The sequence below is a fragment of the Haliotis rufescens genome, unplaced genomic scaffold (assembly GCF_023055435.1).
Source record: "Haliotis rufescens isolate VD_foot unplaced genomic scaffold, xgHalRufe1.0.p SCAF_33, whole genome shotgun sequence".
NCBI lineage: Eukaryota > Metazoa > Mollusca > Gastropoda > Lepetellida > Haliotidae > Haliotis > Haliotis rufescens.
Genome location: NW_025964035.1, coordinates 3,367,131 through 3,381,544, shown reverse-complemented (window position 1 = coordinate 3,381,544; position 14,414 = coordinate 3,367,131). Strand labels below are relative to the sequence as shown.

The window sequence follows — 14,414 nt, the reverse complement described above, 5'->3', positions numbered from 1 at the left end:
GCACCTCCTTCAGTGTCAGGCAATGATTTGGTTCGAACTTACTTCATGCACGAAGCAGGGTTTAAGTGACATCTGTAAGTCGACGGGTGTTCATTTCCTTTACCGACTAAATATTGACGTGCGAAGTTATATACAATATAGTGGGTAAGTGAATGACTTAATTTAACGTCTCACCATAGTGAATGAGTGAGTGAGTATGGCTTTACGCCGCTTTTAGCAATATTCCAGCAATATCACGGCGGGGGACACCAGAAATGGGCTTCACACATTGTACCCATGTCGGGAATCGAACCCGGGTCTTCGGCGTGACGAGCGAACGCTTTCAAACTAGGCTACCCGACCGCCCCACGTCAATTATCTCAGCCAAATGAAAAAGAAACGTGAAAATCATATGAATGGATCACTAGATCAGGGATGACACCAGGTGTTCGCAAAAAAAGGGAAGCATAGCCAACCGGTAGCACCCGTTACTTCCGATTTGAATAAAACGTGTTTGTTTGTTTGTTTGTTTTGTTGGCAGCAACATGAACTAAGACAAAACCATGGCATTTCAATACGTTCAAGTATTCACAATATACGATGCAGACCAATTTTTCTTAACAATATCAAAATCAAACGGTAGTATTAGTAAAGAGTTCTTGCTAATTTATTATACCCTTGCGATTGCAAAGTTCACGCAAATATGCTTGACAGTGAAATCTTTCATCACAAGGGTATGGATGTCGTAAGAGGCGACTAACGGGATCGGGTGGTCAGCCTCGCTCACTTGGTTGATGCATGTCATTGTGTCCCAATGACGTGGATCGATGCTCATGGTGTCAATCACTGTATTGTCTGGTCCAGACTCGATTATTTACAGACCGCTGTCATATAGCTGGAATATTGCCGAGCGCGGCGTTAAACAACAAACTAACAAACAAACATCCCAAGGGATAACTATTAGCAGTCGATATCAATGGATAAAACCGCACACACGCGCGCGCACGCAAAATAAGAAACAATTTAAAAGAAATACCACTTATTTATTAAAATACTAGAGGAAATCGTCAACTGCAAACTCACATGCACACACAAACACAAACACACACAATAAATGTAAACATTTAAAATGCGAACCCCGCCTTTAAGAAAGCCAGAACCCGTCACGTGACAAGCTCTGCATGGTACATTTCAATAAATTTCACATATGAAGCCGTTTACTTTGCTGCATGTACGGTCGTTCCAGTAGTTGCCGAGGAACACGCTACCCGACAGTGCCACACAGTCCTCTCTGACTACCCGGCCGCTCAGTTCCCTGTAGGTATGGCTTGGCTCATCCCTGCCCCAGTCAGTGTATCCTAGGGGGGTCTCGTCTGTCCACGCAAAACTTTTCGTTTCCTTGAAATATCTAAGGCCCAACCAGAGATAAGCTGCAAGAGAAACACGCATTTACATTCAGCCAAGTTGGCGGCCATCTTGAATTTTCTACCACCAGGGGGCTCTGCTGAGCTGGATCCATATCCACAAATGTTTTGGAACGGGGTGGGCTTATATCTATCAAAAACTTTAAATTGTCTGCCACACCGATTACATTGCCACAAAGTTCGTCAACATCCCTCAAAAATGTCATCAAATGAGTTCGGACAAGTAAACACGAACAGGGATTTTCCGGTACCAAGAAGTTTCTTTTCAACGGAGGGACCCCGTAAGTAAAACAATTTAGCTACGGAAACAATACATCAGCAAAGCTTTTTCCAGCGAAGGCAACTACTCACAATCAATACGTACGTGGTCTAGATAATACGTTTGTTGGTCAACGCCGCACTCAGCAATATTCCAGCTATATGATGTTGGTCTGTAAATAATCGTGTTTGGACCAGACAATCCAGTCCCTCGTTAGTTGCCTCTTACGACAAGCATAGTCGCCTTATACGGCAAGCATGGTTTGCTGAAGACCTATACTAACCCGGATCTTCACGGGCACTCAAGCATGGGTTACTGAAGGCATATTCTACCCCGGATCTTCACGGGGGAGACAAGCATGGCTTGCTGAAGTCCTATTCTACCTAAGATCTTCACGGGGGAGACATGGCTTGCTGAAGTCCAATTCTACCCCGAGGAGTCAAGCATGGCTGGCTTGCTGAAGTCCTATTCTACCCCGGATCTTCACGGGGGAGACAAGCATGGCTTGTCGAAGTCCTATTCTTTCCTGGATCTTCACGGGGGAGACAAGCATGGCTTGCTGAAGTCCTATTCTATCCCGGATCTTCACGGGGAGACAAGCATGGCTTGCTGAAGACCTATTCTACCCAGGATCTTCACGGGGGAGACAAGCATGGCTTGCTGAAGACCTATTCTACCCCGGATCTTCACGGGGAAGACAAGCTTGCTGAATGCCTACTGTGCCTCGGATCTTCACGTTGTAACCCTGTTCAAATAACGTTGGAGCAAGAGTTTTATTACGATCTGCGAAAAAGAAGTACCTGGTCGTGTCCAACTGCTTTTTATCTTAATATTCTTCTTGATAGCATCCTCCTTTTGTTTTGTGTCAATCTTGACCAGGGACCCTCCCTCAGTCTTACACACAGCTAAAGCTGCATCCCAGGACAGTTGGGTCTCGTGTTTCTTGACGTTCATCTTGAACTTCCCAGCCTTGAAAGATCGATACCCAAGTCTCTTGGCTACAAATGACATGAAACTCCGGTAGAGTTTTCTCTTGATTACAAAGAATATACGGATCTGCATCCTAAACCTCAAAATACAACGGGTTTGTTTGTTGTTTAACGCCGCACTATGCAATATTCCAGCTATATGACGGCGGTCTGTAAGTAATCGAGTCTGGACCAGACAATCCAGTCCCTAGTAAGTCGCCTTTTACGACAAGCACAGTCGCCTTTTACGGCAAGCATGGGTCGCTGAAGACCTATTCTACCCAGGATCTTCACGGGGGAGACAAGCATGGGTTGCTGAAGACCTATTCTACCCCGGATCTTCACAGGTCACGGTTAAGTCAGTTAACTGACAACTAAATGTTTGTTTCTTGGTACTTAAACGTTTACTTAAGGGGAATCAGTCCAGTGGATAAATGTTTGTTTGTTTAACACTGCAGTCAACAATATACCATCTTAATCCCGACGAGATGAAACGGATAATAAGAGCTATAAACCCCTTTCCATAATCATTTGACACCTCTACTAAAGACCCGTGATGACCCGGGGTAGAATAGGTCTTCAGCAACCCATGCTTGCCGTAAAAGGCGACTATGCTTGTCGTAAAAGGCGACTAACGGGATCGGGTGGTCAGACTCGCTGACTTGGTTGATGCATGTCATCGATCCAAATTGCGTGGATCAATGCTCGTGGTATCAGTCACTGGATTGTCTGGTCCAGACTCGATTATTTACAGACCGCCGTCACATAGCTGGAATATTGCTGAGTGTGGCGTTAAACAATAAACCATCCAAACCCCTACTAAAACGAACATTGTCCATTGTACGATTCCGACTACACATATGAGTATGAATCACCATCAAATAGTGATGACACCAGATGTTCGTTTAAAGCTGCGACTATCCTGTTCCCCCGGTGGCACGCGTCACAAACACATGGAAAGGCAAGTCAAGTGTTCACCTGAATAAATACGGGAGCAATATGGTACAGATCAAAATAGGGAATTACATCCGACATTATGTTTCTCACTGATAAGTCATATTCTACAATAAGACTTTTTAAAGGCTTTATTAAGGCATTGGGTGTTGTTACCCTTATCAATAAATATAGCGACAAAACCCTTTCCATATCCAATAGATTGTACATTTCCGAATATATCATGAGCATGTGGTTATGAATCACTATCAAATAGTGATGACACCAGGTGTTCGCAAAAACGAGAGCATTTCCTAGCCAACCGGTGGTACCCGTCACAAACACATGCAAAGGCAAGTCAATTGTTCACCTGAAAAAAACATGGGAACATAAGGTACAGGTCAAAATAGGGAATTGCACTCGACATTACTTTGCTCCCTGATTTGTCATATTTGACGTTAAATATTTTTAAAAGCTTAAATAAGGCATTGAATGTTGTACCCCTGTTCAAATAACGTTTGAGCAAGTGTTTTATGACGATCTGTGAAAAAGAAATACCTGATCGTAACCTAAGTTTCTTCTTGATAGCATCCGTCTTTCGTTTGTTGTCAATCTTGACCAGCGACCTTCCCTCAGACCCCCGCACAGCTAAACGTGCATCCTTCAAAGATCGTGGTCTCGTGGCTACAAATGACATGAAACGCCAGTAGAGGTTTCTCTTGATTACAAAGAGTATACGGATCTGCATCCTAAACCTCAAAATACAACTGGTTTGTTTGTTGTTGGGTTTTTTGTTTAACGCCGCACTCAGCAATATTCCAGCTGTACAACGGCGGTCTGTAAGTAATCGAGTCTGGACCAGATAATCCAGTGATTGACAAAATGAGCATCGATCCACGCAGTCTGGACCAGACAATCCACTGATTGATATCATGTCCATCGATCCGCGCAATTGGGATCAATGACATGCATCATCCAAGTCAGCGAGCCTGATCACCCGATCCGGTTAGTCGCCTCTTGTCACAAGCATAGTCGCCTTTTACGGAAAGCATGACTGACCTATTCTGACCCGGATCTTCACGGATATATTAACACGTAATATTCCCGCAATGCATGTACTGTTCAAAACCATATTAACCTAACTCATTTAGTCCGTCTCCTTAGGAAGAAAAAACATTTAATTTCTCTTGAGTCTAAGGCTATTGTTAAAGATATGAAGACACGATAACAATTTACACATGTTATATTAACGAACATTGGTGTCAAATAATCCCTTTCTACAGTCACGAACCGTTCAAGTATTGCTCCAGTCTACCCCCTGGGATCCCGGATTTTTGTTGTTGTTTTTTGTTTAACGCCGCACTCAGCAATATTCCAGCTATCGTGAGCATCGATCCACGCAATTAGGTTACGGTGACATGCATCAACCAAATCAGCCTGTAATCATTGAGCCTGTAAAGGTACATAAATACAAAGAGACGTTCTTCAAGCCCGTGTATACTTCTTTAGCGTCCTTTGAAGAATACAAGGCTCATTTTTTCAAAAATATATTTTGAATATACAGATATGAATTAGTGTGCATCCTCACAGGTAGGGTAGAACTGCAGGGAAACGACCAAGTCATTGAGCCTGACCACCCGATCCCGTTAGTCGCCTCTTACGACAATCACAGTCGCATTTTACGGCAAGCATGGGTTGCTGAAGACCTTTTCTACCCAGATGTTCACGGGTCGGATCCATTTAGTCGCCAAATGCAAAACATCCTGGCGACAACAAACACGGGCTCTAACGTACACATGATTCCATATCATATCAGACCCGTGAAGATTCCGGGGTAGAATAGGTCTTCAGCAACCCATACTTGCCATAAAAGGTGACTACGCTTGTCGTAAAAGGCGACTAACAGGATCGGGTGGTCAGGCTCGCTGACTTGGTTGATGCATGTCATCGATCTCAAGTGCGTGGATCGATGATCATGATATTAATCACTGGATTGTCTGGTCGAGACTCGTTTATTTACAGACCGCCGTCATATAGCTGGAATATTGCTGAGTGCGGCGTTAAACAACAAACCAACCAACCAACCAACCATATCATATCACAAACCTTGAGGCATACCTTTCGATCTTGCGGGCACTTTGAGCTCCTCTGGGGCACAGCGGAGATCCCACCCGATTGCACGAGAACAGGCGGACGCCCTCAACTGCTGACATGCAACCTGCGTCTTGTTGTAGATTGGCATCTCCTCACAAACATGGCAGTAAAACACTGATGCAAGTATCACCAAAGCAAAGCCTCTCATCCTGCGTCTTTCACAGTGCAATTTTCAATGTGTGTATTTATATATATTATACATTAACTGACTGGTAGTCTTGAACCATCAGATAAAGGTCAGTCGACATGTGATATATTCAGTATGGAACTCAACTCAAACAAAGAGCAATTGACGAATCTCATATTCCCTCTCTGAAGAAGTGATACTAGTATGTAATAAAACATTCATTAACGGCAAATACTGATGTTCTTCAACACATTCGGAGACAATATTTCTTCCAATAAATTTATAAGTGAATGAGTATGGTTTTACGCCGCTTTTAGCAATATTCCAGCAATATCACAGCGGGGGACACCAGAAATGGGCTTCACACATTGTACCCATGTCGGGAATTGAACCCGGGTATTCTGCGTGCCGAGCTAACTCTTTAACCACTGGGCTACCCGACCGCCCCAGTCTCCGAGACTGAGATTAAACAAATTATATCAGCCCTTCACTTAGAGTCTTCGGAGTATAGAGTATAGAGTATAGAGTATAAAAATAAGCTGTTCCGTGCAACACGCTTCAGTCGATCCAAAACTTGAATATTTATCAGAAGTAATAAATTTAATTTCAATGATAAAGGATATGCGTTAGGTATGGAATACTGTCAGGGACATTCTCGCGATTTCGCCTTCTCGCGATGCCGACCTTTGGAAACGAGCAAAACATGCCAAAAGTGCGTGAAACCGAGAACGCGAGACTTTGGCCAAATCTCGCGTCTTCGCGATCTTTCATTCTTTTTTTTGTCCCTCAGTTCTAATTCTGTAGAGCATTAATTGTTTTTCACAGAATCTTTATTCCAAAAATCACAGTCATCATTCCCAGCCTGTGGGCCTTAACGACGCAGTGCGAAAAGAACAGAGTGGTTTAATGTGTGTCTAGCTCGGTGCTCATACTATCAATCACTGGATTGTGTGGTCCAGTCTCGAAGTAGCTCCAAGTAGCTGTAATACTGCTGAGTGCGGCGTTAAACAAGGTGAGGTGAGGTGAAATGGGGTTTAACGTCGCGTCCAAGATTATTGCACTTATATAGCGTGTACTTGTGTGTGTTTGTGTGGCTGCTTGTACTAGTCCGGACTGATGCCGATTTATAGTACTAGCTCACTGAGATACCATGCCGCAGTTTAACATGAATACCCCACTCAGACACAGTATACTGACCCCGAGCCGAGCAGTCCTTGTTATAGCCCCTTAATGCCGACAGCGTAACAACAAGTACCATCTGTTAACGTCTTTTGGTATGACGCGGCCGGGGATCGAACCCCGGACCTTCCGCTCTCCGGGGGAAGCTCTACCACTAGACCACGGAGGCGATCCGGCGTTAAACAAAGCGACGAGCAAACGCTTTAACCACTTGGCTACCCGACCGCCCCAATTAGGTTATATAAGCTTAAAATATTCCCATTTACCTTCGCGCGTATAAATAATGAAACAGGTTCGTATTGGTATAACCACTTTGTTGCGAGTTAATTCCAAAGTTCCCATGCGGAATTTACGACAGAAAGCACATACAACACTATATTGTGAAATCAGTAAATAATCAATAAATAAAAAACAAATCATATAAAAACACACAGGATTAGGTTTACAATCATAAAAGGCACCAGAAGGGTCAACTATGTGTCTGTAGCAATAAATACATAAATATACATAAAAACACATAAATACTATACATAAATCAATGCATACCTCAATATCAAGAATGAATCCAGAATGCTTCGTTCTTGAATCAAGGAAACAGTTTTGAAAACAGGCAAAAAACTCGGTGTTTTGCGATAGGTATCCGATCAGAGCAAGCAGATAAGTCTCAAGGAAAAGGACTCAGTCTGTCTCCCTGGGTATGCTGTGCTGGCGAGCCTGACCATCTGATCCCGTCACTTAGCATTAAGTCACCTGTTACGGCAAGCATGGGTTGCTGAAGACCTATTCTAACCCGGATCTTGACGGATCTCGTCTGATGTGGATAGCCCCATAGAGCCTGCGCTTCCGCCTGTTGTCAGACAGTGGGAAGTGTAGCAAGACAATGGTGTCGCCTTAAGAATATGTCTAGTAGGTTAAACAAACACGTGCTTAACTGGGCTGATAGATACGCTGTAAATGGTTGTAAAAATTGGAATGGTAGGGTAAGAAAGAAGTTTAATAATATGGATTTAGGACATCTATTAAACGCTACAGGTTTTATTGATAAATTTTCTGTTTGTACACAGGTGGAACAATGGTGTAAAAAAGAATATGTTACCCGTTGGAGCGATATGTTAAGAAAGGAAGAGGGGCGAAATGGGCTTAATAAATTGAGAATGTATCGATGTTACAAACAAGTATATGGGACAGAATACTATGTTTCAAATAAGATGCCCAGAAACTATAGATCGGCACTAGCCAAGTTTAGATGTGGTGTGGCTCCTATTCGAGTGGAAACCGGTCGATACGAAGGTGTACCTGTCAATAATAGAAGATGTTTCCACTGTAATGACAGCGTAGAAGACGAGGTCCATGTTTTGTTTCACTGCGCATTATATGATGATATCAGGGCAACTCTTTTTAATGAATGTATTGATAAATCTTATAATGTTTTAGATATGCCTGATGTCGACAAACTTTGTTTTATTTTCAGTGACTCCAGTGTGTGTTTTATACTTGCCAAAGTCTGCTTTTTAATTCTTAATCGTAGAAAACATCTTTTATATGGATAACTTTTTACTATATCATCTTTATATCATTTATGTACAAATTCTGTGATAATTCGTCTCTCATAATTCTATTGAATGGTTCTGTACATTTTATCTATGTCAAGTTGTATAAAGCTGTTTTATGTATGTACAGGAGTGAGACGTTAATAAACTATTGTCTGTCTGTCTGTGAGTGCTTGTACAGGGGAATTAATTCTGTTGCCAGGAGACGGAGTGGTTGCTGAAATGTTCTGATGCTGATTTCAGGTGTTCTTTCTGGATGGAGGACTTGTGTTTTTGGGGGCCAGGGGGGGCCCGGTCATCTAAGGCGCCGCAATTCACTGTGCAGATTTACGTCCCTTGGTTACGCTAGAGTGAGTGAGTGAGTTGGGTTTAACGCCGCTTTTAACAGTATTCCAGTTATATCACGGCGTGTCAGCTTAATGTGGGAGGAAAGCCCGAAGTGATGCAGGTCTCAGACGGTTACCACTTCGGTGAAACCAACGAGCACGGGTATGGTGCTGACAAACCTAGAAACATAATCGGGGCGAACCGGGAGTCGAACGCACAATCATGGGTTTCTGGCGTGCCCAAGGGACGCAACTCTGCACAGCGAATCGCGGCGCCTTAGACGACTGGGCCACCCGTGCCCCCGGGTACGCCAGAAACCTATGATCGTGGGTTTGAATCGCTGTTCGCCCCGATTATGTTTCTAGGTTTGTCCAAATCATACCCGTGCTCGTGGGTTTCATCAAAGTGGTAAACACCTGAGACCTGCATCACTTCGGGCTTTTCTCCTCCATTATAAACCTATTCATTGGGATCGCTATTAAGTAACAAACTTCTTTCTGTAGGCATTAAAACCTATTGTGAGGTTTTACTTTCCAGTCGGGTTAAATCTCATAAACAGGGACGTTTTAATGTCCCTGGGATTTTATAGGATATTCAAGCCATATTTGCTATAATATCCCAGGGATTTTATATAATGTCCTGGGTATTTTATTAATATAACTTCCGTTCAGATTGTAACATGTAATGAAATGTAAAATCAAATGACAAATATTTTCTTTATATTCCCGAGGATCGAACTCGCAACCTTCATATATAATCCTTCATAGATAATCCTCACTGGTTTTTAGAATGTCTTTTTCAAGATCCGTACGCCAGCAACAGATATTTTACGCGCGTTTCCTAAGGTTCATGGAAAGTATGTTCGAAACATAAAAATGTTGATAAATGTTGTTTTAAGTTTTTTTTTCGGTTTATAAGTATGGAAAAACACTTTCCCTCGGTTTTGGTAGACAGAGCATGCCCTGGGGGTCGGGAAAAACCGCGGGGGATTCGCTTTTTACCTCTCCCCAGGGCATGCTCTGTCTATCAAAACCTCGTAAGCGTGTTTTCGCCAGTACATAATCTGACAAGCCTGAAGATAACGAATATTTTTTCAAAGTGGCGTTAAACTCGACTCACTCGCTTGTGTTCTTTTAGGCGTGTGTCTGCAGGTGGGGAGGTTTCACCGTCATTACGCTGGCCACCAACAGCACAGTCGTAGCAATACTTCACAGTTAAACTGCTAAAACACCAACACACACACACACACACACACACACACACACACACACACACACACACACACACACACACACACACACACACACACACACACACACACACACACACACTGCAGCTTTACTACATGTAACGAATCTTTGGCAATATTTTGTAGCTGGTGGAAAGTTTTCATAGTCAAATTTTGTCTGTACGTCACTCCCTCTGAACATTCCGGGTTAGAAAATGTCACGTCACTCCCTCTGAACATTCCGGGTTAGAAAATGTCTCCAACAGCCGCAATTGTCTGTCTGATCGGCTTGGCAGGCTCCGTGGCTTGCTTCAATACATGTCATCGCACCCGATGTTGCTCAGAATATCAATCCGGTGGTCAGACTGAGTGAGTGAGTGAGTGGTAGGGTGGGTGGCAGGGTGTTTGAGTGAGTGAGTGAGTGAGTGAGTCGGTGAGTGAGTGAGTGAGGTTTTACGCAGTGGTTACCAGCATAACGGCGGGGGAATTTGTACGCATCATGTGTAGTGCTGACAAACCTAGAAACATAATTGGGGCGAACCGGGAACCGAACCCACAATCATAGGTTTCTGGCGTGCCCAAGGGACGCAACTCTGCACAGCGAATCGCGGCGCCTTGAACGACTGGGCCACCGTGCCCCCCTATTCTAACGCGAATCTTCACGGGTCTTTACACAAGTAAAAACAAGTTCAATAAATTTCACAAATGAATCCGTACTTTCTTCTGCAGTTGCAATCATTCCAGTAGATGCCGAAAATTGCGTTACTGGACGTCACTACACAGTCTTCGTCTCTTTGTTTCCCATCTTCTATGAAAATGTGACTTGGTTCGTTGACACCCCAGTCCTTGTACAGCAGTGGTGTGTTGTCAGTCCAGACAAACGTGTTGTTCCTCTTCACATCTCTGAGACCCAGCCAAAGATATCCTTGAATAGAAACAGGTGCATGTTCATGCTACATGTTTTTTTTAAATAGAAGATATTTTCTTCAGCAACCCATGTTTGCCGTAAAAGGCGACTATGCTTGTGGTAAGTGGCGGCTAACGGGATCGGGTGGTCAGGCTCGCTGACTTGGTTGATGCATATCATCGTATTTCGTATCGCATCACAATGTCGATCACTGGATTGTCTGGTCCAAACTCGATTAATTCCAGACCGCCGTCATATAGCTGGAATATTGCTGAGAGCGGCGAAGCAACAAACTCTGAAAATCAGTGTCTAACTGTGACGTAGCAAAGGCATTTTATATGTTTGGGCAACTTTGGAGATATAAATTTCGAAACAATTTTGCGAGGGCACGAGGCCTAGCCAAGCGGGATCAGTAGCCATATCTGTGCTTGTAGACCTCCACGGCTTGATACCTTCTCCACAAATAAAAATAGTTTGATTCGGCCGAAATATGTTGGAATTGTTACCTTGTTTCGTTTTGTCGCTGTTTTGACTACACTTCTTAACATTATGATAGGACAGACCGACTGTCAACAACGTCTGACCGTGGCCGTGACGTCTCATAGACTAGGGTTAGAGTTGACAAAGGGCAGTTACTCTAGCGGACAGAGCGATGGATTGCCGCGAAAAGCAATTAAAAACAATTGTTGTTTTGCGTACTCACTCACTCACTCTAATCTTGTGAAAAAAGCAACTAGTGAAGAAAGCAATAAAGTATGAAGCGACTGGTCGCATGTTTTGCATTTAGAATAACTCTCTCCGGCCCGGAAGAGACGGTCGCCGATGTTGAGAACAAAGAAGGCCAGGAATTCATTGATAACAGTTTGTACCAGGTTTTATAATACGTTTCATGACAACTAATTGTTTGATAAACAATAACGCGTTTGATTCGTTCGTGTCACATCTTTCTTATCTACGACTCATGGGGATATCTTATGTATTTCTACATGTGTTTATCACGAAGCTGAGACCTTGTTCCTCTTAAACCCCAGTCACACCAGAACGGAATCTTACTAATCAAGATACAGGAAAAGGTACTGTTGGAATATTGCTGGAATACAGCTGGAATATTGCTGAATACAGCTGGAATACAGCTGGAATATCGCTGGAATATAGCAGGAATATTGCTGGAATATAGTTGGAATATAGCTGGAATACAGCTGGAATATCGCTGGAATATAGCAGGAATATTGCTGGAATAGAGCTGGAATATAGCAGGAATATTGCTGGAATATAGTTGGAATATAGCTGGAATATAGCTGGAATATAGCTGGAATATTGCTGGAATAGAGCCGGAATATTGCTGGATTATTGCTGAAATATTTCTGGAATATTTCTGGAATAGAGCTGGAATATTTCTGGAATATTGCTTGAATAGAGCTCGAATATTGCTGGAATAGAGCTGGAATAAAGCTGGAATATAGCTGGAATAGAGCTGGAATAGAGCTGGAATAGAGCTGGAATATAGCTGGAATAATTCTGGAATGTTGCTGGAATGCAGCTGGAATATTGCTGGAATATAGCTGGAATAATTCTGGAATATTGCTGGAATAGAGCTGGAATAGAGCTGGAATATAGCTGGAATAGAACTGGAATATAGCTGGAATAATTCTGGAATGTTGCTGGAATATTGCTGGAATATTGCTGGAATATAGCTGGAATATAGCTGGAATAGTGCTGGAATATTGCGGGAACAGAGCTGGAATATAGCTGGAATATTGCTGGAATACAGCTGGAATAGAGCTGGAATAAAGCTTGAATATAGCTGGAATAGAGCTGGAATATAGCTGGAATAGAGCTGGAATATAGCTGGAATAATTCTGGAATGTTGCTGGAATGCAGCTGGAATATTGCTGAAATATAGCTGGAATATTGCTGGAATAGAGCTGGAATACAGCTTGAATATAGCTGGAATATAGCTGGAATATAGCTTGAATAATTCTGGAATGTTGCTGGAATGCAGATGGAATATTGCTGGAATATAGCTGGAATATTGCTGGAATATTGCTGGAATATAGCTGGAATATAGCTGGAATATTGCTGGAATACTGCCAGAATAGAGCTGGAATATAGCTCGAATATTTCTGGAATATTGCTGGAATATAGCTTGAATATAGCTGGAATATAGCTGGAATAATGTTGGAATATTGCTAGAATACAGCTGTAATATTGCTGGAATATTTATGGAATATTTATGGAATATTGCTGGAATATAGCTGGAATATTCTGGAGTATTGCTGGAATAGAGCTGGAATAGAGCTGAAATATTGCTGGAATAGAGCTGGAATGTAGCTGGAATATTGCTGGAATAGACCTGGAATAGAGCTGGAATAGAACTGGAATATGAATCACCACCAAATAGTGATGAAACCAGATTTTCGTGAAAAGGTGCGAGTATTCTGACCTACCAGAAGCCAGTCACAAACACATGCAAAGGCAAATAAAGTATTCGCCTGAACACACACTGGAACATATGATACATGTTTGTTTGTTGTTAAATGCCGCACTCAGCAATACTCCGGCTATATGACGGCGGTCTGTAAAAAAAATGAACCAGACAATCCAGTGATTGACATCATGAGCAATGGTACATGTCAAATGGGGAGTTACATCTATCACTATTTTGGTCACTTTCCACTCTAAAACCTTTCGAAATCTTTACAAGGAGGTGAGGTGAAAGGGGGTTTAACGTCGCGTCCAAGATTATTGCACTTATATAGCGACGTGCATGTACGTGTGTGTGTGTGTGTGTGTGTGTGTGTGTGTGTGTGGCTGCGTGTACTAGTCCGGACTAATGCGGATTTATAGTGCTAGCTCACTGAGATACCTTGCCGCAGTTTAACATGAATACCCCACTCAGACACAGTAAACTGACTCCGAGCCGACCAGTCCTTGTTTTAGCCCCTTAATGCCGAGCGCCAGACAGAGTAACAACAAGTACCATCTTTTAACGTTTTTTGGTAAGACGCGGCCGGGGATCGAACCCAGGACCTTCCGCTCTCCGCTATCCGCTCTCCGACGCTCTACCACTAGACCACGGAGGCGGACGCTCTACCACTAGACCACGGAGGCGGACGCTCTACCACTAGACCACGGAGGCGGTCCTTTACAAGGATGTACAAAGGCCTTACATGAGGGAACATTGATCAACTAACTTTAGCGCAAAAGTGGCACGACGCTCTTTAACGGGAATTACCTGATCTAAAATAGGGCGTTTTCATTGCAATATGTCCCGTGATTGCCTCCTGCTTTTCCTTGGTGTCAATCTTGACCAGGGACCCTCCCTCAGACTGACACACAGCCAAAGCTGCATCCCAGGACACTGGGTCCTCGTGTTTCT

At 43.2% G+C, this 14,414-nt stretch overlaps 1 protein-coding gene across 1 annotated transcript; it reads right to left on the bottom strand.

The window, feature by feature from the left end:
- Positions 1 to 1,042: 1,042 nt before the first annotated feature.
- LOC124117199 lies at positions 1,043 to 5,878 on the bottom strand. The gene is made up of 4 exons (XM_046478960.2): positions 5,682 to 5,878; positions 4,122 to 4,247; positions 2,463 to 2,660; positions 1,043 to 1,409 (listed from the first exon to the last, which is right to left on the bottom strand). The coding sequence occupies exons 1-4, from the start codon at positions 5,863 to 5,865 to the stop codon at positions 1,171 to 1,173; spliced, it is 747 nt and encodes a 248-aa protein (XP_046334916.2). The 5' UTR covers positions 5,866 to 5,878; the 3' UTR covers positions 1,043 to 1,170.
- Positions 5,879 to 14,414: the final 8,536 nt, after the last annotated feature.